This window comes from Procambarus clarkii, chromosome 67 (assembly GCF_040958095.1).
Source record: "Procambarus clarkii isolate CNS0578487 chromosome 67, FALCON_Pclarkii_2.0, whole genome shotgun sequence".
Classification (NCBI taxonomy): Eukaryota; Metazoa; Arthropoda; class Malacostraca; order Decapoda; family Cambaridae; genus Procambarus; species Procambarus clarkii.
Window position 1 is genome coordinate 29,754,316 of NC_091216.1, and position 26,508 is coordinate 29,780,823.

A 26,508-nucleotide genomic window follows, 5' to 3' on the forward strand; every position below is an offset into this window, starting at 1 on the left:
CTATCTATATAATATATATATATATATATATATATATATATATATAAGAATTAAGCTATTCGTTTCACTCTCGTAATTGTAATCTTGTTTCGAGTGAGCTTTTGCATTGAAGTCTTACTTTGTTAATCATTTGTTAACAAAATAATACAACTTTTTTTAATATGAGTTTACCATTGCTGGGTTACATGTAGCCTAAGATACTTTTCTTTTTAATTTGCAAACTGAAGTTAAAGAGTGTCTTGTGTCTTGACAACAGCTGATGCAACGCTGCCAAGTTGTAAGTCATCCAACCCATTCTCCTGAAGTGATAACACTTATATTGGTGTTTTGGACCAAATAGTTATTATAAGTGTAGATATATGATGCTGTATTTATATGCTGGTGATGTGGACATGTGGCGCCAGCTGGTGTGATCACACTAGCCACATGTGGCGCTAGCTGCCGTGGTCACACTAGCCACATGTGGCGCCAGCTGCCGTGGTCACACTAGCCACATGTGGCGCCAGCTGCCGTGGTCACACTAGCCACATGTGGCGCCAGCTGCCGTGATCACACTAGCCACATGTGGCACCAGCTGCCGTGGTCACACTAGCCACATGTGGCGCCAACTGCCGTGGTCACAGCAACCTGGTCACGCAGCAATAATTGGGGACATGGTGGTAAATCAAGTGGCAGGTCGTGTTCCTGTGAAAACTGCGAAGGGTTAGGCTTCACCTGAGCAGTAAGATGTAAACCTGTTGACAAGAGTCGCGAGTTATCTGCTCCTGCCAACACTGGCGATCATGCAATCTCTTCCTCATCTTTCACTGTGCCACTGGCAGAGTCTTCTGTAATGATGAAAATAAGTCACTGTAAAGGACCCAAACGTCGCCACTTTCATGTCATTGCCTATATGTGGGTTGGATTATCCTCTAAGTCCTTGATAATTACACAAGGACAGAACAACTTGCCTTTCTTCACCTATATATATATAAACACAGGAATAATGCATTGTCATCTTGTGTTAGGCGTGAAAAAAACAAAACCTCCAGACTAACGAGTGGGTTTTGTGCTCCGCCCAGCAGCAATTATACTTCCCATTTCACGAACTGATCGAGTGCCAAGGCTGACATGCACATGACGTTGTTTCTCTGCAAACACTTAGTGTTACAGTGTACACCTACACCCCAAGCGGGTGTAGACGACATACACACACAACACCTATTTTGTCGTTGCCTTATGATATTGCCGTTTGTATTTAATTTAAAAAAATCGACGACCTTTATCCTTTTACGCTTCGTATACCTTGAGAGGATTACCTCGAGATGAATGAGGAAATTGTCCAGGTAATCATCCTCACACGCTTATAAGACCTTCCGAGCATTAAGATCATCAAAACATTCCTTTCAGATATGCTTAGACGAAGTAACGGAACACTTGAAAACAAATGACGAAATAAGTTTGAAAAAAATACAAACTGTTACTGGTACTTTCAGGAAACAGTTATGCTGATGAACCGTTGTTTGTGAGTAAGCTTGGCAGACTTAGCGAGGTGCCCTTATATGTGCGCCTATTGTCCTATATGATGCTGCTGCTGCTGCTGCTTATATCCACACACAATAATTTATATATATTTCTAACCTACTCTTGAAATAATCATACGATCAGTCGTTGGTTATATCCTTCAATTATTATATTCTAGCGGCCTATCTCTATATTTATCCTGTGTGTGTATCCTTGACGTAAAGATACAGCTCTTCAGTACTCAATGTGTCAGTATGTTGGTAACTCAGCCATATACACTAAGACATGAACACTGCAGCAACCTTACTGACACATTGTAAGCAGAAACACTGCCACAGTTCCCTTGGCCCAATGGTAACACAATCTCCTGGCGTTTCGCGAACGATTCCACCTAGGATTGTATCCAGGCCGGGGAGCATTGACTAGGCGCCAGTCTTTAAAAGTATGCCTCTGTTTCCCCAGCATTGATTGGGTACCTGGTTGTTAAACGATTGGCGGGTCGTATTCCAGGGAAACTAGTGGGAAAGGCTTACCATGAGCTCTGGGAAGGAAAAACTCTCAGCCTGCTAACAGGAGGCAGTTTGTCTATTCCTGTACCCACCAATATTAAAAAAAAAACAATGCCCACGCAAGGTAGTAAGGTAGCAAAGTAGGCCTACCGGCTCATGCAATGCAGGTCGAATGACACCCACATGGCTTTCACTCATGTATGGTTTTCCAATTTTTTTAAAGCTTACCAAAGTGTGTGTTTCGATCATATTACCAAAGTGAACGAGTAAAGACTGACGTGGATTAATAAGGAAGTGTTTGAGCGCGCGCGCGTCTGTCGCCGTGACCAGAGTGACCTTACACACGGCTTTATACCAAATGCTTCGTTATACACAATTATCAGCAGTTTCTTCTTTTTTTAGCAGAGGAGTTGACCTTTCCGCCAGGCATATGCATACATTCTGATATCAGTACCGAGACTTATTTACTAATGTAGAGAAATAAGAGTAATGCAGATCTTAGGCACCATTTTTTGTCCCGACAAAAGTATCTATTTTGCTATCTAGCAAAATCAGAGCAATGAACTTTGTTTAGTTTGATGTTGGTTTTAAGGCTTATGAAACTCTGGAGGGTTATTAGGGCCACCACAATAACTTACTGACCACACCGCAAGTATACTTCAGCCCTCAACGTAGTCTTGGACTAAAGTAAACTCGGTGTAAACACAATAAGGTATACAGCTCTCAATGAAAATATCTGGTGTTGCTGAAGGTAAATGTGCAAGATTGTTATTGCGGCAGCGGGAGACTTGGAAGGTTGAGTCCATCACAGGTAATTATTAAGATGGATGATTAACTGGCGGGTAATTTGTATGTGAAAGAGATGAGTGCGTGCCGCCACTTACTCTCCACTCAAGGTGGCACTTACACTCTTCCTGCAGCTTACTCTCAACTCTTGCTTTTTCTACAAATACACTCTATGCATATTAGTATAAATGGGTATACATAATCATTGCCAATATGTTTTAAACAACATAGATTGTTTTTAAATCTAAGTGCTTCTGTGTATTAAATATATCTATAAGAGAGATTATCTTTTTGTTTTGCTTGTGTCCAAGGTTGTAGGCCGGACGCTTGAGGCTAGCCTTTTCCAACTTTTACTCATGAAGCATGTGGGGTATGGGAGTATCATAGGCCAGTCGGGGGATGTTTCAACAGAATGCGGAGAAAGGAAAAATTGGGGAAGATGGGGGGGAGGGGGGACAAAGATGAGATAGTGGAAGAATGGGAGAGAAGGGAAGGGGCAGAGAGTCAAGACACAACCGGGTATCTTCTCTAGTCCATATTTACAAAATGGAATGTCTGTTCTTCTGTCCAAAGTTGGAGGCTAGATGCTTAGGGCTAGTCTCATTCACTTTTGCTGAGTATTAGAAAACTGTCATAAGCGGGTTAGGGCTGATCCCATTGAATTTAAAGGGTGGTTTGGCTCCCATGGCGTTCCAAATTACGTGTGTGCAAATGAAATGGTTGTCGCCGAATCCATAGTTTCCATGATATGTTCATAATATCACAGGATTCAGATATTGACATGCAAACCGAACGTTCTGATGGTAGATTTGCATTATGAGACACAACACTTAAATAGCACAAACGTTTGGGGACTCCTATCTAGTAGAGTAGGCAGGGGACAACGTTTGAAGGTAATTGTTAGTAGACGAGTGTGGAGGGTATGGTCTATAAACCGCTTGCTGTAGTAGATCAGACTCGTACTTTGACACTGGTAATAATTATATCTGAATTTAATTCATATAGCTTGGGGCTAATATTTATATTAAATCTAGCAATAATCTTGATATAATGGTTCTGAAATCATTGAGGGTAAAGGTTCAAGAAAAGGACAACTGTAGTGACTAAGTTTACAGTGTCTGTAGGTTTAAGATTCCTTAAGTCTTGAATAGCTGTTTTCGAGTCAGCGTTCATCATTATACAGGTATTATTGTGATGATTATCTTATGGATGCTCAAGAGTTACAAACTCTCTTGAAGCCTGGAAGAGCTTTGCAAAAGGCTTTTTGGAGAGCTAGTAATTTGAATACGAACCTGGGTCTGTGTTCTTGTCTCGAGTAGTCTTTTTCATATGTTAATACTCGAAATTACCTTCATTTGACAATTTACGCATGTCTGAATCACGAGTTTGTAATTTTGTAGCTGGCATGCCCGCACGCACACGCGCACGACATCTTACTCCACCTCTGTTATATACTGCATGGCTACACCTAAATTGTATTCACTTCTACCGTGTCTTCGAAAATGTGTGCTACATTTGTTACATTTTTCTTCACTTGAGAAGGAAGTTAAGACATTGAAGATTCTTTCTAGAATCATTGATCTCAACTTTGCTGTCATATTAACTAACACACACACGTGTGTGTGTGTTAGTTATTGAATATGACAGCAATATTTTATGTATAATATTCTTTTGGTAAAAATATAAAAATAAACGATATTTAGTCCTTTATCTTGCCCTGAGATGTATGTATAACACACACACACACACACACACACACACACACACACACACACACACACACACACACACACACACACACACACACACACACACACCGGAGAGAGAATACAAAGAAACAGCACCATATTACTTTTCCTATTGAAGTGTCAATACACCAGCGACATTTTTTCAAAGATACCGACCAGTATCATTCTAACGAGGTTTAGACATTACACTGCAGTATTTAGAATTTATAGTCGCCATGCTTGAGTGCTTTTTGTCGAGCAAGCAGATATATTCTGCAACATTCACTACCGGTTGAACAAAGACGCCACGGCCCTGCTCCGTCCTCATCACACGCGATGTTCAAAGCGTGTGCTCTAAGTCTGAAGTGCAGCAAAAATGACCCCATCAGCCCATGTTCAATTTTGAACTGAACTGCTTTGTGATCTTCAGCGCTGAAAAACAATATAGTTGTTCATTTAGTCTCTATGTATTTCTTATTTCACGTACATGATTATCTGTCAACCTAACGTTTACTTCCTTAGTAATTATCTATTTCGTCTCTTGGGAGATAGTCTAGGAAAACATTGTAGCAAGGACAGATCAGACGAGGGTTGTGACTAGACTAGGAAAATGCTGTAGCAAGTTGGAGCTGGAGAAGAGATGGCATGCCATTAACGCCTCAGAGAGCGGCCACTGGTGGCCTGCCCCCACTGCACCTGTGTTGTCAGCTGCCTACGACACCTCGCCAGGCTTCCTAGTAAGGAACTTCGCTTCGTAAGATTGTATCACGGTGACAGTGGCAGTCCAGAGGGAACCAGGATGTGTGTGTGACTACTCGAGCCACGCAAACCGTGGAAGATTATTAGCTAAGTAATCTTTCGTCATATTCTGCTGGCCTAGATCAAATTGGTAATGTTCTGGCCGTCATGCTACCCGCAAAGGAATCCTGGCTTGAATCTTTTATTTATTAATTTTAGTGATTATAATTTAATATTTACAAGAACAATGGGTTAATTTTTTTTTAATTTGATTCAGTAGTACATTTTCGCAATGTCACCGACACGGCGCGTTGGGCTAGTCTTAAAGTTAACAAAGCCATAACGTTCATAATTGAGAATTTGCAGCGATTTGTAAATTCCAAAGTGAGCAGTCAGTTATAAAGTATTAAAACTATTGACCAAGGTATACATTGATAATTTACATCCCCCAAAGAAGAGTTGGTTAATATTGAGGTATATGACTTTCGAAGTTTAAATAGCGGATGAGAATGTATAGAGCATGTTTCTTATTCATTGTTTACCATATTTAAAGAGTGTGGTTGCGGGGCAAGAGAAGGTGAAGGCCGTGTCATAAGCAAATAATACAAGTTTGAGAAGATTGTAAACATTTGGCAAGTCACTGATGTATACAGTATGTACAAGGTAGGCAAGGTGTGACTGTGCTACAATAAGTGACACTCCTGCGAGTAACAGGAGAGGATGTTATTGATGGTGTTGGTGTCTGGTGTTGGCAGACAGTCAACTCTAGTTGTGAGAGACGTCTTCAAGTGCGTAGTGTGCTAACTAGTGTTAGTAGGAAGTTATTATAGTTTACTGTATCTAACCAAGGCTTTTCTTAGGTCAATGAAGAGGTCTATATTGGGAATATATTTTTGCCATGTGCTGAAATATATTTTAAAGTAAACCAATCCATAATTGGTAGTCTTATATGAGCACTACTTTTTACAATCTTTTCAAATATTTGCTTTATAATTTTGGTAGATTTTATATCTGTCTGTAATTGTCTGCCAGCTGTATCACCTCACTTTTACACTGCATGATGTTGTTTTAGATTTAGCTACTCTGATCGAAATGTCCATGTAAAACGCTTTTTTTCTCTCTCTCCCTGCAGTTACTCATGATTTTTATACAAATAATTCATTATAATAATAATTTGTGTGGTGGACAGGAAGCCAGTGTGTGTTCACTAACGTTAGGCTTTTATCGAGTCGTCCCCCCCCCCCCACAAGACCTCAATAAAAGTCGAATTACTGACCCCCTGCCAGGATGCAACCCCACAAGAAGCTGACTAACTCCTAAGTACCTACTTACTGCTAGGTGAATAGAGGCATTAGGTGACAGGAAATGTGCCCAGCCATTTCTGTCCCGCCCGGGATTCGACCCCGGAATTCTCGATTGTGCGTCGAAAACTAACCCGATTGTACGCACCAATTGTACCCGAATTTGGTTCCCGGACTACACTTTTTTTTTCCAACACGTTGAAATAGGTACCTAGGAGTTAAGCAACTGTTGTGGGCGGCATCCTGGAGGTCAATCGTTGGCCTAGCCCCAGAATGGGGAGGACCTCAAGGAGCCTATTAAGTGTTCCTGTCCGGCAATGGGGAAAGTAAAGAAGAAATATTTATTGAACGTCGCCGTTGATATTCCTAGTGGAAGAAACTTAGTCTGCCATGGCAGAAAATTACGTTTTCTGTTATGAGGGAGAGGAAAATGGTAGTGGCAAGTGAGCGGGGCCATAGTTAACGGCAGCTAACCTGTATAGTTCATGTGGTAGGGGTCAGGCAGCCTGCATTCAGGCTTATGCAGGTGGTCCCCTATGCCACCTGGATAAGTGGCATAGGGGACCATACATAATATGCCATCTATGCTATGACCTTCCTCAGGATGCAACCTAGAATTGTTTAACTCCCGGAGACTTATTTTACTTCTTGGACACACCGGGGGAAAGAAAATGTACCCAATCGTTTCTGTTTTACTTATTTATTTGTTTGTTTATTTATATACAAGAAGATACATTGGGTTGTTGAGGATACATAGCATGGTATTTACATTCTTGTAAAGCCACTAGTACGCGCAGCGTTTCGGCAGAATTTATTAACTAAGGGACACCGTCTGTAATGGTCTCGACGGGGAATAGTGAGCTAGCAGCTTGTCATACTAGTAAAATCTAATTTGTTCAGTATTTTAAAGGCCTGGATGAGATGAGCCTTGTGATGTGTGGTTTAGCAGTGTTATTACCGAGAGCTTGTAACCCCTCCTGGTCAGAGATGAAGTAGTTATAGGAGGAGTTTTGTCACTTTATTTTGAACTTCATAGCAGATTTCCTTTTGAAGGTGAGATCATACATAGATTCAATTGACCCAAGTGGGAATGTACCAGAAATTTGTACAGCTGAATTAATACTTGTTTTCTTGATCACTCCTTAGATCTGGTTGGCTCATATTACTGCAACTCCTAATTGTCGGTCAACTGTCAATCACTCACCGCTGCCCGCTGGCAGAGCTAAACTAAACACAAAAAACTGGAACTTCTAGGTTCTTTCTTTCGTCAATTTGCTGCATGATCCTGATATTTGTTAATATTTTGTTTATAAAATTACGTGGATATGACTACAGGGTAAATTGTGGGAAATTATTACAGGATAAATCTTGCTGGTTTGTTTTAGTAAACTTATGATGATTGCTGTAACAATCCTGCGGTTGCTAGGACTGAAGCCGAACATCAGAGCAGTGTGTCATTGTAGCGCAAGTAATATGAATAAGAATGAAAAGAGACAACTTTGTAACACGGTCAACCTGACAACATCGCGCGAATCTCTATCTGGCTGCCGTATACACCGAATTAAAATATTCATGAACGTGAGCATAATATTTAAGCTTGAAATATCTGTAAAGTGTCGCTCCCTCATCTGGTACAAATAGTTTATTTTCCTTTACAATTGTTATTCTTTTTGGCAGGATGTTGTGTGGCATGATCAAGCATGCCTTGCTGGCGGTGTGTGTGCTGACATACGCATGGGCCTGGGCGCACGAGGGCCCCAGGAACCCATGCGCCCTCCAGATAGTGCGTGGGGGCAAGCCTGGCACAACTCTCCATCACCATCTTTACGCCAACGTACTCAACGTGCCGTGAGTATTCATACCTCTCTGTTGACACTATTATGCCGCCGGCTATTCGTAACCCAGGAGCTTCGCAGCTGATTGAGGTGCATAATAACCAGGGGAGAGGGGAATAGTAAACAGAGGGCACTGTAGCAAGCGGAAGGAAAGTCACACAAGCAGGAAGTACTGTAGCTTAGAGAGGGCACAATAAGATTACCAGAGGCACGATATAGAAGGGAGGTACACATAACCAGTTGTGGGGATATCACATCCGCACAGTAAAATCATTGTGTACATACACCGAAAAGCTGGGTATACATTTTCGTGTATATACCTCTTGTATATACATATGGGCTTAGATTTGATATATTTTTTTATATGTATTTAGTATATGGGCTTCAGATTCCTTGCTTGAGCGGGAATATCTTGTTTACAGGTACTGAGCAACACGAGGATAGATATGCTTAGTGATTTTTTTTCCTAACTGGAAACCCACTGAATTAAAAAAAATAAAAGGAGAGTGACTACAAGGTTGTATACCCCAAGGTTATACACTGCAGCTCTCATTGAATCTCACTTTGTTCTGTAGTTTGGTCTCATAATCCCGCCCTCTGAAACACTTGCACGTTGAAAAATTCAACTGTAATAAAAGTCGGCATTTGCCAATTACATTAAACAAAATTACTCTCTATTGTCTTGAGTTAGTTTTAACATACTTTTTCTGACACTGTCACGAGTGTTTCAATAACACAGGAAGTTTTCTTCTGGTTCAAAAGTTATAACTTCTCATTTAAACCAGCTCCCATTCTATTGGAATTCATGATGCAATTTAGAAAACGATATTCGTCTCATCTCTTCATTAGTCGTCACTATTGACATGGAATATAATCCTCGGAGAGTATGGGTGTATGTGGTGTATGTTCCCTTCTTGCTCTCAGGGACGGCGATGGTGTAAACTACGCCCCTCTTGCTCTCAGCCACTGTGCCCCTTGCTAATCTTAAAATAGTGGCTCTGTGAGAATTTAATTTGTCCTTGAAGCGTCTTTAACATGTTATAGAGAAAAGTTTACATTTTCACTATTGTTGACCGTCCAAGCATCAATGAGTTGGTAACATTTGCTTTAGTAAATTCTAAACAACAAAAGTCTTGGCAAAAAAAATACTACTGCATAGAGTTTTTAACAAATATAGGATGAAAAGCGTGTATTTTTTATAGGATATCGGAGGAAAGTTATTTTTTATGTCATCTGTAGAGAGGAGTATTTGTCCCACATGTGCAGGCTGAGGATTACAATAATAATGGCTGACATTTCAACAGTGTTCCCGGCACGGTGTGTGTGACCTACGCTGATGTTGACGCTGCGCTCTACTCCGCCTCCACACGAATAGGTAAATACACCATGTTAGTACGGCCCAAGCCCTGTGTGCGTGTGTGTACTCGCCTAATTGTGCTTGCGGGGATTGAGCTCTGGCTCTTTGGTCCCGCCTCTCAACCGTCAATCAACTGATGTACAGATTCCTGAGCCTACTGGGCTCTATCATATCTACATTTGAAACTGTGTATGGAGTCAGCCTCCATCACATCACTTCCTAGTGCATTCCATTTACTAACTACTCTGACACTGAAAGTTCTTTCTAATGTCTGTGGCTCATTTGGGTACTCGACTTCCACCTGTGTCCCCTTGTGCGTGTGCCACCCGTGTTAAATAATCCATCCTTGTCCACCCTGTCAATTCCCCTGAGAATTTTGTATGTGGTAATCATGTCTCCCCTAGCTCTTCTGTCTTCCAGCGACGTGAGGTGCAGTTCACGTAGTCTGTCCTCATAACTCATGCATCTTAGTTCTGGGACTAGCCTAGTGGCATACCTCTGAACTTTTTCCAGCTTCGTCTTTTGCTTGACTAGATACGTGTGTGTGTGTGTGTAAAACGTGTGTTGTCATGCAGTGATCATGAGAAGACTTGCCTGCATTGCTTACATTAGTTCACCAGAGGTTAACAGGTAAAGAAAACTCTGCTAGAGTTTGAAGTATTTTGTTTTAGTATTGTCTCTAACAATATATTATATATTATATATATATATATATATATATATATATATATATATATATATATATATATATATATATATATATATATATATATATATATATATATATATATATATATATGCGGAAAATCCACAGAGAAATATGAAATGAGGTGAACGTTTCGGCTTGTTAAAGCCTTTGTCAACACCAGACTGACTAGTCAGTCTGATGTTGACAAAGGCTTTAACAAGCCGAAACGTTCACCTCATTTCATATTTCTCTGTGGATTTTCCGCATAAAATGATCAGTGTTTTGTGATCGTCAATTGCATATATATATATATATATATATATATATATATATATAATATATATATTATATATATATATAATTATAATATGAATAATACTAGTAGTAGATTTAATAACATTATAATAAGATTAAGACAAGTCACAGTATGTAATATATCATTGAGAAAGTCACTTGGAGCAATGCGGGGATTTGAAGCTGCATTCTATGACCCTCAGACGTTTACCTTAACCCATACGGCCATGATAGTGGGTTAAGGCGAGCGTCTTGGGGGTCACTAGTACGCTGGTTCAAATCCCCTATATTGCTCCACATAATTTTATCATATGATTATTAATTTCTCAGTAAATACTATTATTAATGTGATTAAAATAACTATAATAATCAAACAATAAAAATAATTATAACTGTTTATAATGTAGATAAGGTCTAGCATGGTGTCCATGCTAGAAACTAGTCTGTATAATATAAATTCTTCATCCACATTTGGTAGATTTAAAGATTGTGAGTCTTGGGCCAGCTCTGTACACTTAATTTTGTGTGCTCCATCTTTAATACGTGTGCAATAAAAACAACTGCAAAATAGTTATTTTTGTTGTTGATTTGCTCATTTGTTTACCCGACACTTTGCGTTAATAACCTCGGTGTTGAGACACGAGAGATGTAACACGTAATATACAGTATGAGGTTTCTCGTTGACTGACCACGAACTGACCCTCCCCAGCTGTCAGCCCCCCTCAGAGAGGAGAGTGGAGGCCCACCGAGCTGGCACGCGTCGGAGAACTCATCCTCGAGACGTCGAAGATCATCGCAGCACAGTAAGTAGTTTTTCCTGACCATTCATATTTAAATAAGAGTAGATGATTCTGCAGAAATCCTCTATTGGCGAGGCAGGTTGTGTCTATACCAAATCAAACTCTCATGAGTATGAGTGAGGAGTGGAAGTCTCATACCAGTCATTTATACCTGACCCCGCCTAGGCCAATAGGCTTGTATATATGGACTTATTAGTGAATACTTTATATATATATATATAATATAGATAATATATATAAAATGATAGTCAAAACTTAACCAAAAAAAACAGTAAAAGTTCACCATAAAAATAAACATAAGTTAAACATTCGTAATGAACCGATTTCAAATGACGCCAAGCTTAGCGGGCTCCACACCAAGCTTAGCAACACACCAAATATGGTGTGTGTTGCAGAAGTGTGCGGTTTGTAGTCCTACATCAGCAAGCTTCACCACTCAGTGACGTTACGGGATCACTAGAGCCCGTGCTACATAAACATTTCATTCTGAGTAACTCTAAAGCAACAACAACAACAACTCGATGATTCCTTAAGACAATAACCAGTGTTAGTCAACACTTGACGTGTCCCACATTCCGTCACCACTACGGTGAGATGCTCTTGTGCTCGCTCAGGTCCTCCTTCATCCTCTTACTGCCGCTTTAATCTTGCTTCAAAGGTTCATTATCTGGTCTCCTTTAAGCTTTCTCTTACTTGGAAATTCGTGCACGTTTGTTGTTATTATCGTTCCTGTAATTAAGACAGTCTTCGTGGTCTTATGAAAGTAGAACACATTCCATCTGCAAACCCTTGTGCAGAAATTATCGTTGTATATGTACACTTGTCACGCAGTAAGAGGCGGCTGTCATCGTACGCAGTACTGAACATTCATTGTACAATACAAGTAAACAACTCTCAGAATGTGACGCCAACCTTAAATACAGGTTTCTTGTCCCCGACAGGAAACCGTATCATAAGTTCTTTCCCAAGCGTCGATACTTTTACACGATTTTCTTTTACGATCATCTGACTGTTACACTTTTTCTCAGGGTGTCTTGAGGCCGGCGCGCTCTCTCTCCCACCCAAACACTAAGTTGTGTAGACCTTTTTTTAAAAGTAGATGTCAGTTATAGCCCCGCTCCTGCGCCAGGTAAGGCCGCTACGGGCTCACCATAGCCTGTGCTTCTTGGAGCTTTTTGTTCCAAGTAACTATTTAACTCCCAGGCACCTACTTACTGCTAGTTGAACAGGAACATTAGGGTGAGCGAAACTTCCCGTTTTCGAAACTTCTGCCTCGGCCGGGAATCGAACGTGAGCCCTTAGGACTATGACCCACGAGTGCTGTCCACTCAGCCGCCGCAATTACTATTACCTTGACTCATTCACTCACTGACATGTGATTGGTTACCACTTGTTTGTTCAGAGTAGCTGAATCTAAAACAAGAAGAAGAAGAAGTGTCTCAGGCTGTGCCGTTACCACTTTTACCATGTCGAGGCACAGTCGATTAAGGCGCGTCTGGGATCCTCTAGGACGTAGGTTCGAACCTTCATCACGGCCCTTGTGGATTTGTTCTAAACCGCTATCTCAAATCTCTCTGGTCTGAGACTCTACCATTCAACTATTATATGACCAAAACTACCTCGTGCCTCGAGGTTGTTTTGTTAAATGAGAACAGCCTCGTGCTGTTCTCATTTTACAGATATAGTATATAAACTCTTATAGTTGAATTATATCATCAAAAGAAAATGGAAGATCACTTCGATTTGTATTCAGGGGAAGCAGTTATAAAATGTTTTATATAAAGGAGGGATTTCTGCCTTTCTAGAATGACACATTTCATTGTGTAATAATGCACCCTGCTGTCTCTAGCCATTTATCTTGGTGTGTGCTACGTGAAAAAAAGTAGAACACGCACCATTAAACTGAATGGATAAGAAAAGTGACAGCACTGAGGCGAGGTGTGAGTGGGTGGTGGAGAGAGAAGCTGGGTGTGTGTGTGAACAACCTTGTGGCAGCCTCGTGCTGGCTCTTGCCACACCTGTCGTTATAGTTGTGGTCACTACGTCTGTGTTTACTATCTGTGCCTGCAGAATCGCGCTATTAGCTCTTAGATTCTAACTAATCTATTTTTTCCTCTATATTGTCTCTTATTATAGATACTACACATTTCTCTCTTAACTCACGCGCACACACCCCTAGAAGCGAGGCGGGCTGCAGTCTAACAGCTGTCTAACTCCCAAGTACCTATTTACTGCTAAATGAACAGGAGCATCATGGTGAAAGAAACATGCCTATTTGTTTCCGCCTCCGCCGGGAGTCGAACCCGGGCCATTAAGACTACGAGCCCCCACGCGTTATCCACTCAGTCCCGAGTCCGCGTGTGTGTGTGTGTGAGCGCGCAAGCAAGCAAGCAAGCAAGCACACACGCAGAAAACCACTTTAAACTAGAAAACCTGAATATCGGCGCCTTTTCGTCATGGTTGAGTTAGTGAGTCAAGGCGCCTTTCACGCAACACTTTGACAGTGTTTGCTCCGCCACGCTCTTCGGCGCCATGCTTAAAACAATTTGTGTGCTATCTTGTCCAAACTTAACGCGTGTATTTTTTGTGAAACGAAAAGTGATTAGCGGTGAAGAATTAGTACCTATTTCAGTAGAATGAAAAAAATAGAATCAATTATATTTAAATAATTGTATAATAAAATCTTTATTAAAATCAATACTTATATACCAACATCAATAATTGTCATATAATCAATAATTAGATTTTATAATTAATTATAATCTCAAGCGGGTTAGACAGACTTGGAAAATTGTATTTATTTTTGTTCATTTTGTTCTCCAAGAGTCTTAAGAATCGTGTTCCGACTCTGTTTATGGTAATGGTTATGTCTGAGGAGGAGGAGAGGAAAAGTTGGCACTCGTATAGATAGTATTTCTGAAGATAGGGAGAGAGAGACAACCAATAATAAAAATAAAGTAAGTTAGCAGGGGGTGCATGTTTAATCTGTTACGGCGACTGTGTGTGTTCCTTGACTTCAAACATATGTTAAATCACCTATAACCTATACTGTGTGTGAAGAAATCATTTATAACCTACATATAGTGTGGATGAAAAAACACTTATAACCTACATATTATGTGTGAGGAAATTAAATTGTATCTGACCTAGTCCTAACTATGTATAAACCCATAACACAATATTAATTTGTATTTACAAAATACCGCTTTGAATGCAAGATAAAAATCCATCTTCTTAATCGGGTGCCAGATGTATTAGTAAAATGCATAGTCATTATTATTATTGCCATTTAAAATTTGTATACCAGTTACATCGTCCTTAAGACGGTTTGCCAATGGATTTTATAGCTTATGTAACCTTACCCATCCCAACCCAACCTGGTACAGTATTCGGCTTTGACAATTAAGAGGAGCGTTGTCGAATCATCTAGCGGTTCGACCATAGCTGATATTTCATTATATTTCACTGATATTTCAATGTTTATTTGACTAGAGCTGATATTTCCTCTGGACGATGACGCAATACTGCTGGGGATTCTCCCAGTATCAGGTCACGGAAGCACATCCCGGAAGTGGAGATGACACCTTCAAGTTTCGTCAAAATTGTCTGATCACCCCCAAATTGTTTACTTTAAACTCAGGAATAGACTAAAATAATTCTATACCGTTTTGATAAACCTTGGTAAGCGAGAAGGAATGCGAAGTCTTTTCAGATTTCTTCGGAATTCAAGACTATTCATTGGGAGATTGGATTTAATGAGCCAAGTTGTATAAGGACGTCAAAAGCTAAAATAAAACAATCGACCTCCTTAGATGAAATGACCTTCACAGCGGGGATTGTTATTTTCCACAAATCCCGCTTCCCAGAGTAGTAACCAAAAAGGTCAAATACCAGCCTATATACGGGAGATACCGACGACATTACACCACTATCAATAACGGCCTTTCGACACAAGTTTAGAATTAAATTCGTGGTTTTGAAGGATAATTTGTTTATTTACATAAATCATTCGTAATTAAAAAGTACGATTTGAAACAATGTGTTTGTGTCATTGGACAGGTACGGATTAACAGCGGCGGAAGTGACATATAACTTGCCACTACTGGACACCACCAAGACGGCCGTGGCTAACGTGTGCCCGCGCTTCGCCTCGCCCATGACCTGCACCCCTGGCAAGTATCGCAGATATGACGGCCTCTGCAACAACCTCTACAACCCTACCTGGGGCGCCGTCAATGCTGTTTTCGCCAGGTGAGTACTGTACCTGCACGTCTCTATAACTAATGCCCGGCTTTGTCACGAAGACTAGCTTGAATACTAACTAATCTCTATATTTGTTTTTGTAAATATGTCTGTGATTGGCGTGAATTCATTTTTGAATCTACATTCTATCTATTTTTATATTTATCTAATAAATATTTAATATTTATTAAACATTCAACTTGGAAGAAGCAAGCGAAGTTATTCTGCACTTATAGGGTGTAGGTTACCTTGCCTTACCTTGAGGTGATTCCGGGGCTTAGGGGCCCGGTCGTCGACCAGGCCTCCTCGTTGCTGGACTGGTCAACCAGGCTGTTGGATGCGGCTGCTCGCAGCCTGACAAGAGTCACAGCCTGGTTGATCAGGTATCCTTTGTTGCGCACACGCACTAATTTTTTCTGCTTTAAATCCACCGTTATTCTTGTTCTAGCGTAGTTCACGATCCCCACTCCACTCCTACCTCAAGGGGGCAATTGATAGTATGTCCCCCATGGGTATCCAGTAGTGCTCGTTCACTTACCTTTCATTGTTTATTTTTAGTCCTACATTACTACCATTTGTAAATCAGAGTCTGCATGGACAGGAGCACCCGACGTAAACAGCAGGACAGCTCTAGGGTTTACATAAACGTTGAAATTAAGACTGTCCGCACAGATGCTCTTCACACTATGGTTGTGGAACTTTTAACTGGTCGAGGTGTGACTAGCAGTGTGTCCGCCTTTGTGTGTTACTATATACAGTAGGCTCCAGATTTATTCAGAACCTTCATATAATGTAACAGTCGATTTTTGCTAACAAAAAGGGTGTAGCTTTAATAAATAATCATTTTGTTTTAAAGTAATTTGTTTAGAATCTTGTAGATTTCTGATGTAAGTTGTTAGGGTTTAACTATCAGATGATAGGCCGACTGGTTATTGAGAGAAGAGAGCAGGTGACAATTAGAATTATCTGTCGGCAGGTTTCTCCCTCCGGACTATGCGGACGGCATCAGCGCCCCAAGAGTGGCCCTGGACGGCTCTCCCCTGCCCAACGCTCGTAAAGTCTCTGCATTGATCCATCGCGACGACGGCTTCCATGACCACGCCGCCACCCTTATGCTCATTGCCTGGGGCCAGCTCATGGACCACGACTTTACCCTCACCGCTACTGCGCTAGGTACCTCCCTTCCTCACACCCATCACCCTCCAGCCCCTATAATCAACCAGTTAAACTCATCATGACTAAGTTTAATCAGTCGTTTTAATCTGAGTAGTTTAATAAAAAAAAAATAATCAGTTTAATCTGAGTAGATACCTTGTATACAATATACGGTTTTAACAGAAAACTAACTTTGTTGAATCGTCTTGTCAACTATTTGACCACACCCCCTCCCCCCCCTCATAAAACCTAAACCCATGCAAAGCAGTGTTAAACAAGGCAGAACATTAATTTATCAGCCTGGAGGCTTTATTTCTATCTCTGACTGATTGGTGTAATGTCTTCACATGACCGGGTATTTAAACTGTAGTAGCTATTAAGTTATTTTTGTTGTTATTTCTTTACACAAGATTACCAATCATGTGGTATTTTTTGCTAATCTTTCTTTTCTGCAAATGTTCTCAGTGTTTAAAATGTATGCGAGGTTTGTTCATGGTACATAGAGCCTATTATCACCTCTCAGGAGATAAACATTGTGTATTTAGCATCCATCATGCACCACGTTTTGCAGTACTGATACCACACTGTCAAATAGTTTCGTGTCGGAAACGACCATACCCCAACCATGAGTAGCCAGAGCAGAAACCATCCACTTTTATGTATAAGCAATAGGTACCATACACTCTAACCTATATATAGCAAGTAGTTACCATACACTCCACCCTGTATATCCAATAAGCACTGTCATCAAGTGACCTTGTATAGAACATGTCAGATACATAAGCCATACTAAGACAAGCTGTGTGGCCTGACCCACAACAGATCGTCGGACCCGCAACGAGCTGGAGGAGTGTTGCAACCGTCCGCCCCACGCCAAGAACCCCTACTGTATGGAGATCACCGTCCCTCACGACGACCCCTTCTACAGGCTCTTCAAGTTCACCTGTATAGATTTCGTTAGGGGCTTCCCAGGCGTTAAACAGAACTGTAAATTAGGTGAGAAACCGAACACGTTTTGCTGTTTATTTCATGTACTTGATTTACGCTACCACTAAATAATATGTTCAAGTATACCTTGAAATGAAGATATACGAAATTATATTTTTTAATTGGAGGATGTCGAGATAGTTGAGCGTGACCTCGGTTATCTCCTCCTGCAGGTCCACTCTCACAGTTTAATCTCCTGACTGCCGTGATTGATGGCAACACAGTGTATGGAGGCAGTGCGGAAGCTGCCAGGTAAATCCATATATTTAAATATTTGTTTACTATTTAAAGATTAGGGGTGTAATTCATTATTCTTATTAAGAATGGTGTGTGTGTTTTTGTTCACCCATTTGTAATGACCTAAATATGGGTGCAGGATGGAGCTATTAACACCAGGACTCTGTCTTCCCATCCCTCGGTTGTCTCCATATATCATGAAGACGTAACGGCAGGATTTGCCTCAAGAAATTGAGCATTTATGATCTATGAAATTGCCATGACACTAGCCTATTACCGCACCCCAAAGCATTTTCATTTATTGATTTAGTTTGTATTATGTATCCCATACCCACCTCGTGGGTGGTAATGGAACAGGTTACAGAGACTCATAAATGGCTCTAGAACATAACCCCCAAATTTATTTAGCTAAGTAAGTTACAATTTAATGTAGACATCAACAGATTTTTTAACAACACAATCTCTTAACGTGAGATTTTGCTGGCATCTCTCACTGGTGTATTGTCATGTGATTTGTTGTGTTGACAGGGAGCTTCGTGCTGGGGTTGGAGGCCTCCTGCACCACCACGACTCCTTCCCAGGTCTCCCGCTCAAGCATCTCCTACCACTCAAGAATGACATCCCTGATGAAGGCTGCATCCGTTCGACTGGCTCCCAGAGGTGCTTCCTCGCAGGTGGGTACAAGGTGTACACCAGGCCAATATTCGTTACATTACAAACATTACATCCTCACTTGGCTAATCTGCCCATCTTGCTTCATTCATGGTGGCTTAGTTTACACTTATTAAATAATGTAATAGCTGCAAGGCACTACAACGTTGTCAATAACAAACCTTGGGTTTTGAAATTTGTAAGTTCTTAAATTGTTTAATACAGGCTACACCGTGATCGAGGAAAGATGTACAGGTTTCGTAAGTGGACAAGTAAATGCTTGATGAATCCTGGCCGCCGGATATTAATCTCGGCTATTGTATTTGTGTGTCTCAGACTGATGGCAATAGTGTATCAAAAGCATTGGTGGAGGTGCAGCTGACGCGAATACCGTTGGTGAAAGTGGCAGCAGGGAATAAGAACTTTGTGGTTGTTAATACTAGGTGGTGATATGGTATTGTGTTGAACCAGTAAAGATGACGCCCTACCATTGTCTTAAATACCAGGAGTCCTGACCACTACAATGTAATTCATAAATTAGGTGGGAAAAGCTGAGCATTAACAGCATTAACGTTGTTTGGCTAGAATAAGTCATAGACGTCAGTAATCGCGGTCATGTGTTAATATTATTGGTGGCTAAAGCTAAACGGCAACCAAACGCAGCTTTTCCAAGATCTATATTTCTACTCACTGGTGTAAGTGGGTGTGACCAGTTTCTGCCAGTGTTGCCATGATCAGCTTTGTGTTGTCAGCAGTGTGATGCCGAGCGGAGTTTGGGGATGTTGCAAATAGGACCAGCTGTGTCTGTGAGTGTTTTCTGTGGTATAATGACCAACAGTGTTTGTGGGTGTTGAGGTGACCAAGATTGGTTGTGTTGCAGGTGAGATTCGTGTGAACGAGCAGCTGATCTTGACATGCGCCCACACCCTCATGATGAGAGAACACAACCGTGTCGCTGTCCAGCTCGCGGCCCTTAACCCGCACTGGGACGACGAGAGAATCTATCAGGTAGGTATTCATTCTTGTTAATCTATCACAACTAATGTTCACGCAATTATCCACTTGTCTACCACAACTAATGTTCACTTACTCATTGACATCACGTATCTACTACTAATTATTCACTCATTTAATCACTTATATATGGCCTATCGTTCACTCACTGATTCGCCTACATTTCTCCGTTCTTGTTCTGACATTGACTCGCGAACCTGGTCATCTCTTGACCCGAGTGTCGGTGCCTTGTCCTCCATACAACCGTTCATATGTCCAGTGTGGACATGATATCCAGGAGTGACGTTGGTTTGACGTTAATTCAACGTTGAATCAACCCTGATGACGTTCATTCAGCGATGAATTGGCGTTGCTCTTCGATATTCTCCACTGGGACTTATTGCATTATAGTTGCCTTCACGTTTCATTTTGACTGGCAAACGTCGTTGAGTAACACTAAATTAATATTGGTCCTCCGTTGGTCTAGTGTCGGTCCTACGATGACTACACCGGTCTAACAGAGGACCTACGTTGAAGCATTGTTGGTCCAACTTTACTTTAACATATTTTGCCCGCTGGTATTAACCACCTTGCCGTCAAGTTTGATGTGCGCCGTCTGGCCTTCCCCCTCAGGAAGCGCGGTGCATCGTGGTGGCGGAGATCCAGCACGTTACCTACAACGAGTTCCTGCCTCAGCTCCTGGGGAAGGATGTGATGCACCAGTTTGGAATTCTTCTGCAGAAGGAGGTTAGTTTGTTACAACCGTTGAAGATCGAGCCGTCTACCACTTTGGGCTCCTGTTATAGGTACAAGGCGTGTCGTACACAAGACGGTTGACTAACTGGTTTTAAAACCTACCTAAACTTGTCTCATCTTACCTGATGCCCAATGCCTTGTGTCCTGTATATCAGATACCCCATGCCTTGTTCCCTGTGTACCTGACGCCTTGTAATATTTTATTTGCAAAAAGATACAATGGGTTGGTGAGATTACATAAGATTAGTATTTTTACATTTATGCAGTCACTAACGCATAGCGTTTCGGGCGTTTGTATTATTTACTCCTTCCTTCCTTACCACTGGTCCCATTGTCTTTCTATATATGTCGGGTCTATCTCACCCTCGGCTACCTCCCCACAGGGCTACTGGGACGGCTACGACCCCAAAGTCGACCCCAGCATCTCTGCCTCCTTCTCCGCCGCCGCCTTCAGGTTTGGTCATTCCCTCCTGCCGTCTTCCGTCGAGCGCTGGAGTCCCACCCACAAGTTTATTGGTAAGAAGATGTACTTGTATGTAGCAAATGCTACTGTTAGAAGTTCAAATTGTATAACAAAATATATATTGTCTCAATCTGTAATTTATTATCTACAATTTGTACCTGCAGAACAGAGTTGTTAGCTCCTGAACCCTTACTTTCTAGCAATCAGTTGCCTGATGTACGGACGTCCGACCTATTTTTCCTCTATCATATCTATTACATATATTTTACACACAGGATGCAGCATGTTTGTTTGTTTATTTATTTATTTATTTATTTATTTATATATATATATATATACAATATTCGATTCGATTTATGAGAGTACATAGGATCAATGTTTTTACAATCGTATAAAGAAACTAACACGCATAGCGTTTCAGGCAGGTCCTTAATCTAACAGATCATTTTAAGTAGGTAATTTGTAGCAAAAGTGAAAAATATTAACAGGTACATTGTAAGAAAATTAGTAGGTTCATTATGTGGCAGCTATCTCGTTGGTCCCTATTTACTGCTAGGTGAACAGGAGCATAAAGTTAAAGAAACTGTCCATCTGTTTCTGCCTCGACCAGGAATTGAATGTGCCCTTGGGGCTAATATCCCAGAGGGCTGTCCGCTCGGCTTCAAGACCTGAGCAGCGGAGCTTCAGCTGTCCCTCTCTCTAGCTCAGCCGGTGCCTTCCTTCCCTCCAGCTCAGCTGGCCCTTCCCTCTCTCCAGCTCAGCTGGCTACAGAGAAGGTACTCTGTAGCCTGGCTATCTGTCAGTCTTGAGTTATCTTGTGACCTGGCACTGCGCGCTGTTCCATCTCAGTCATGTATGCCCCGTAGAAGCTGGCATGTAGTTCCTTACAAATTTCTTGTATGTTCTCCTACTTTTGCATAGTCTAATCACAATCCTTTTCTTTCGTATGTGTGTGTGTTTTTGATAATTACCTTTACATTGATTCATAGTGTTGGTTTTTCCATCAGTTTTAATTTTAACCATTAATATTGAAGTTGAAGTAATTATTCTATGCATTTCACTCGCAGCCTCGAAGCGTCTCCACGAATTGATCCGTCAGCCTTTCGACCTGTTCCGTCCCGGAGTGTTGGATGAGTACTTCATGGGCATGTTGAACCAGCCCAGCCAGGCCATGGACGACGGCATCACTCAAGAGGTACATTATGCCCCCCCCCCCCTCACACCTGGGCTCCTGCCTCCCTTATACTTGTTTATCTTTATTTGTTAATAGAATTGAAGTTTTATTTTGTGATTTAGCACACAAAAAACATTATATTAAATATAAAATATGCATGGAATAGTTAAATTCATTTATTCACACGCTCTGCGTAATAGAAAAGAAACTTGAGAATTTGGATGAACTGTGATCTTTATTTGTATTTCAATACATGATCCATGTTGACGTTGTCACCTGTGATGACCTTGTGGCTTGTGTTGGGCATGACCTATGCGATACATATTTCCTACCAGACCTACAATGGCCTTCCAACCCATACTGACCCCTTCATCCTGTTCTTGTACCCAGGTCACCAACCACTTGTTTGAGAAGGAGAACCAACGGCATGGCTTCGACCTGGTGGCCTTCAACTTAGCGCGAGGTCGAGAGTTTGGCGTGCCGGGCTACGGAGCATGGAGGCAAGTCTCGTGCCTGTCACTCTTTTCCTCTCAGTCTCTGTAATAAAGTTGAACAGGACTCACTAAACATTCTCCCATGGCAGTATGCGTTATCACCAACAGATATTTGACATGGATTTAAAGTAAAAATATGACTTTTAGGTAAATTAAGTCAACTTTCTTTATATACAAGAAGGTACATTATGTTTGAGAGTACATAGTATTGTTTTACATTCTTGTAAAGCCACTAGCACGCATAGTATTCCGGGCAGGCATAGCTGTAATTATTATCGCGGTGTAAATGCGATAGCAGTTGTATTCCTTCAGATGGTGGTCATCAGTAGTAGGTTGAGTAACATCAGTAATAATGGTCGTACTAGTATCAGTGGTAGTAGAAACAGTAGTATAGAAACTTGTCTCACCTGAGCATCATTTTTTCCCTATAGGAGATTCTGCGGACTGGAGCCCATCCTGTCCTTCGAGGCTCTGGCTCACCTCATGACCAACAACACAGCCGCCATGTACGCCAGTGTCTACAAGTAAGGCATCAGTCACCTGTCTTAATCAGTCCTTGGCCAGTAAAATTCTTCACCATTATAACAATAGCTTTAGTGTAGACTCGTGTCCTCATGTGTTATAATACATTCCTTGAATTTATACATACAGTGGGTAAGAACCCGTGTAATTTATACACATAGGGGCAGTAATCATGTAATTTATACATATAAGGATAAAAATCGTGCAGCAGAAACTGTAGTGTTTGAATATTCTACACGATTTATAAATATCTATGAACGCGCGCACACACACACCTGTACTGTATATGTGATTAGTAACAGTGGCTTGTATGAAGACAAATTAGGATACGTGTAGCCAGTTGTCTTAACTGGCTACACCCAGTAACCTACTGGGTGTAGTAATTACTACACCCAGTAGTTGTCTAACCCAGTAACGTGGATTACTAGAATATGAGGGCATGAAGCCTCTGGTACTAATGACGGATACAAATTACATCATACACAGGATGGTTCGCAAACTCGTAGAATATACCTAACTCAGTGTATTCTAACCCAAGCTAATACGTTCTAGCTTAATAGTATCTACAGTTTTGACATTCAAAAAGTGAGCTTTGTCGAACAGTCTTGTATACAAGACCCTACTTCCCTTGTAGGGCCTAGGAACACCACAGATTATGAATAGACAGTATGCCAGGTTATTTACTGTTACATTTTTATAGACTTTTTACACTATAAAAATAGGCTCTTCACAGCTGGCTATTTTATTAGTCATTCAAGCATCTCGATCTTCCTTTGTCTCGTGGAGAAAGTGAAACATTTATATAAAAATTGACTTTAGACTTTAGGTCCATATTTTTTAACCACAAAGTTTCATATTAAAAATTACTTAAGCAGTAGTTATGATAACACTGAAGTTTTAGGTGTTTGTCTCGTATAATGTCTACGAGACATCATGTTCTCTAATTATATTGTAAAGATAGTTCCTGTAACACAGCGCCGCCAGCCTATGTCCTCGATTCACAATCGAAGGACCTGGGTTCAATCCCCCGGGCAGGATAAACAGTTGAGCACACTGCCCCCCAATGCCGTTGTTCACCTAGCAGTTAAACACGTACCCGAGAGTTTGGCTATGGTAGTGGGTTGACCTATGGGTACCTCAATAGGCCTAGTGCAGACTTGTTGAACCAGACAACGGTAATTAAATTGCATACGTTTGATTTTTTGGTGACGAATAAGATGGAAAAGTGCCTACAACACCAACATTTGTTGTAAAACTGTTTGTGTTTTTCAGGTCAGTGGATGATATTGATCTGTGGAGCGCCGGAGTGTCCGAGCGGCCTCTCCCAGGCTCCCTCCTGGGGCCCACCTTTTCTTGTATTATCGCTACCCAAATGCAGCGGGTAAGGCGAGGTGACCGGTACTGGTACGAACTGCCCAACCAGCCCTCCTCCTTAACCCCTGGTAAGTCCCGTCTACCCTCCAACCACTTGGGCTGGACGGTTGAGCGAGTCTCGCTTCATGCAAGTCTGCGTTCAATCCCCAACCGTCCAAATGATTGGGCACCATTCCTCCCCCCCCCCATCTTAATCCCTTCTAAGCATTATATAGTCAACCTGTCCAGCCCTTGGCACTTTCTCCTGATATTTTTTTATATTTTTCTCCTGATAGTTATCTTCCTTCTCAACCCTTGGCAAGTCCCTAGTCAGCCCTCCTCAACGCCTTTTAAGTCCCTAACCAGTATCCTTAACTCTGGCATGTCTAACTAACCTTCCTCTTACGTCAGAGTTACTATATCATTTGTGATCAACAGTTTTCTTGTTTGTCACTGTCTCAACAGTAAGAAATAAAAAATAAAATGTTTCACATAAGCGTTCGACAGCATTGTTTAGGAGTATAATAATTCTGACACGGGATGAGCAGGATCTGCACTCAATTACGTCTTTAATGTAAACCTAAACTATAATGGAATTCTTTACTTAATCCTTGCATTTAATGGAAAAAGACTTTATTAATGTTTCATCTGCACTTTACTTAATTTCCAGCAATTTATGCTCTGCTCAACTAATTCTTTCCTTGTAGTGAAAACACGAGAATGTGATACAGTATGATCTAGATTATATCCCATTGTTCCCTTTCTTACTGTTATAGAAATGTTGAACACCTAGTGTTATACAACACCTGTGCCATGTTCACCGGCCACGTTGTTAATGTTTGACTGTGGTGATGCTGCACAGCACCAACACCCTTCATTTGGTCTCATCTCTCACTTCGTGTGTCAAAATATACCATTATGATATTTGAATATGGATAAGGCATATACACTATTCTGATTTCTCTTTCACACACACATTCCTTACAGAAAACTTAAATTTAGTTTTAAGATTTAATATTCTTTAACATTATATTCTATGCCATATAATGCCAGAAGCTACTCTTTGTAACTTAATTGTAATGTTATGCTCTAATCAACTTACCAGACCAGCTGGAGTCCATACGTAAAGTTCGTCTAGCTCGAATCCTGTGTGACAACACTGACAACATCGATAGCCTTCAAGTGTACCCAATGGTCTTGCAAGACCCCCGCATGTGAGTACATCTGTTAGTTGTGTTCATTCATTATGCACCCCATACCCCAACCTATTTCTGGTAGTGGAAGCAGGTTATTTTGTATTAATAAGTATAGTCAGTAACATGATGGTTGTTTTTTTTTTAGACAGAACCGTCTGACTTGGCCTTGTAGCCATGAGTCGCTGCATCCTATTATGAGAATTGCAGGAATTTCAATATTGATATGTTTAAATGATTTTAAGTTATTTAAAATGAGTGGAATTTTACCAAAATTAAGCCGCACTGAGGAATAATCAACCTATTTAAGTTAGCTAATGTTACTAAGTTAGTTTTGATTCAAAATATACAAATTGATAATGTCTAATTTATCTATTGGAATATAAAAAACATGTAATATTAATAAGGGGATTCAATTTTATCTTGTCTGCCTAAAAGCAGTGACCCCGAAGTGAAGGCCAGACACTCTGGGAGTTTAACAGGAAGCATTGCTTGTTCCCATTAGTAACCTTCAGGAATAGGTTCATGAATGTTATCTTTAGACATTACAGACTTACCTTACTTTTTTTTTAAGGTTTGGTCTGTCAAAGAGTGGGCACACGCTTTTAAATTTTTGTTAATCCTGTACAAACTCGAGCACTTGTGGGATAGTACACCACATCTTTGGAATCCAAATCACCTGTTTGTGTACCATCCTCTAAAGGCAATTTAGTTTTCGTTGGGAATTTCAGCAATTTCATTGGATTGCCC

The 26,508-nt window shown here is 40.9% G+C and overlaps 1 protein-coding gene and 1 long non-coding RNA gene across 6 annotated transcripts in view; one reads left to right on the forward strand and one right to left on the reverse strand.

The window, feature by feature from the left end:
* The window catches only part of cysu (Curly Su), a 95,912-nt gene that overhangs the window by 66,105 nt on the left and 3,299 nt on the right, over positions 1-26,508 (forward strand). For 4 of the 5 annotated variants that reach the window (XM_069310601.1, XM_069310598.1, XM_069310600.1 and 1 more), the window contains 16 exons: positions 8,242-8,412; positions 9,704-9,774; positions 11,448-11,541; positions 15,598-15,789; positions 16,757-16,953; positions 17,758-17,931; positions 18,096-18,174; positions 18,688-18,833; positions 19,691-19,818; positions 20,437-20,550; positions 20,943-21,075; positions 22,090-22,217; positions 22,587-22,696; positions 23,122-23,214; positions 24,485-24,654; positions 25,671-25,779. In XM_069310601.1, the coding sequence (XP_069166702.1) occupies positions 8,243-8,412; positions 9,704-9,774; positions 11,448-11,541; positions 15,598-15,789; positions 16,757-16,953; positions 17,758-17,931; positions 18,096-18,174; positions 18,688-18,833; positions 19,691-19,818; positions 20,437-20,550; positions 20,943-21,075; positions 22,090-22,217; positions 22,587-22,696; positions 23,122-23,214; positions 24,485-24,654; positions 25,671-25,779 (2,108 nt within the window). In that variant the 5' untranslated portion in view covers position 8,242. Of the gene's footprint in view, positions 1-5,185; positions 5,263-8,241; positions 8,413-9,703; positions 9,775-11,447; positions 11,542-15,597; positions 15,790-16,756; positions 16,954-17,757; positions 17,932-18,095; positions 18,175-18,687; positions 18,834-19,690; positions 19,819-20,436; positions 20,551-20,942; positions 21,076-22,089; positions 22,218-22,586; positions 22,697-23,121; positions 23,215-24,484; positions 24,655-25,670; positions 25,780-26,508 lie in introns of those variants that run through there. The other variant, XM_045757314.2, reaches the window with a different exon arrangement.
* On the reverse strand, positions 22,599-25,807 carry LOC123767573 (uncharacterized). The gene is made up of 3 exons (XR_006773982.2): positions 25,668-25,807; positions 23,098-23,208; positions 22,599-22,733 (listed from the first exon to the last, which is right to left on the reverse strand). It is a non-coding gene; the product is annotated as an uncharacterized lncRNA (long non-coding RNA).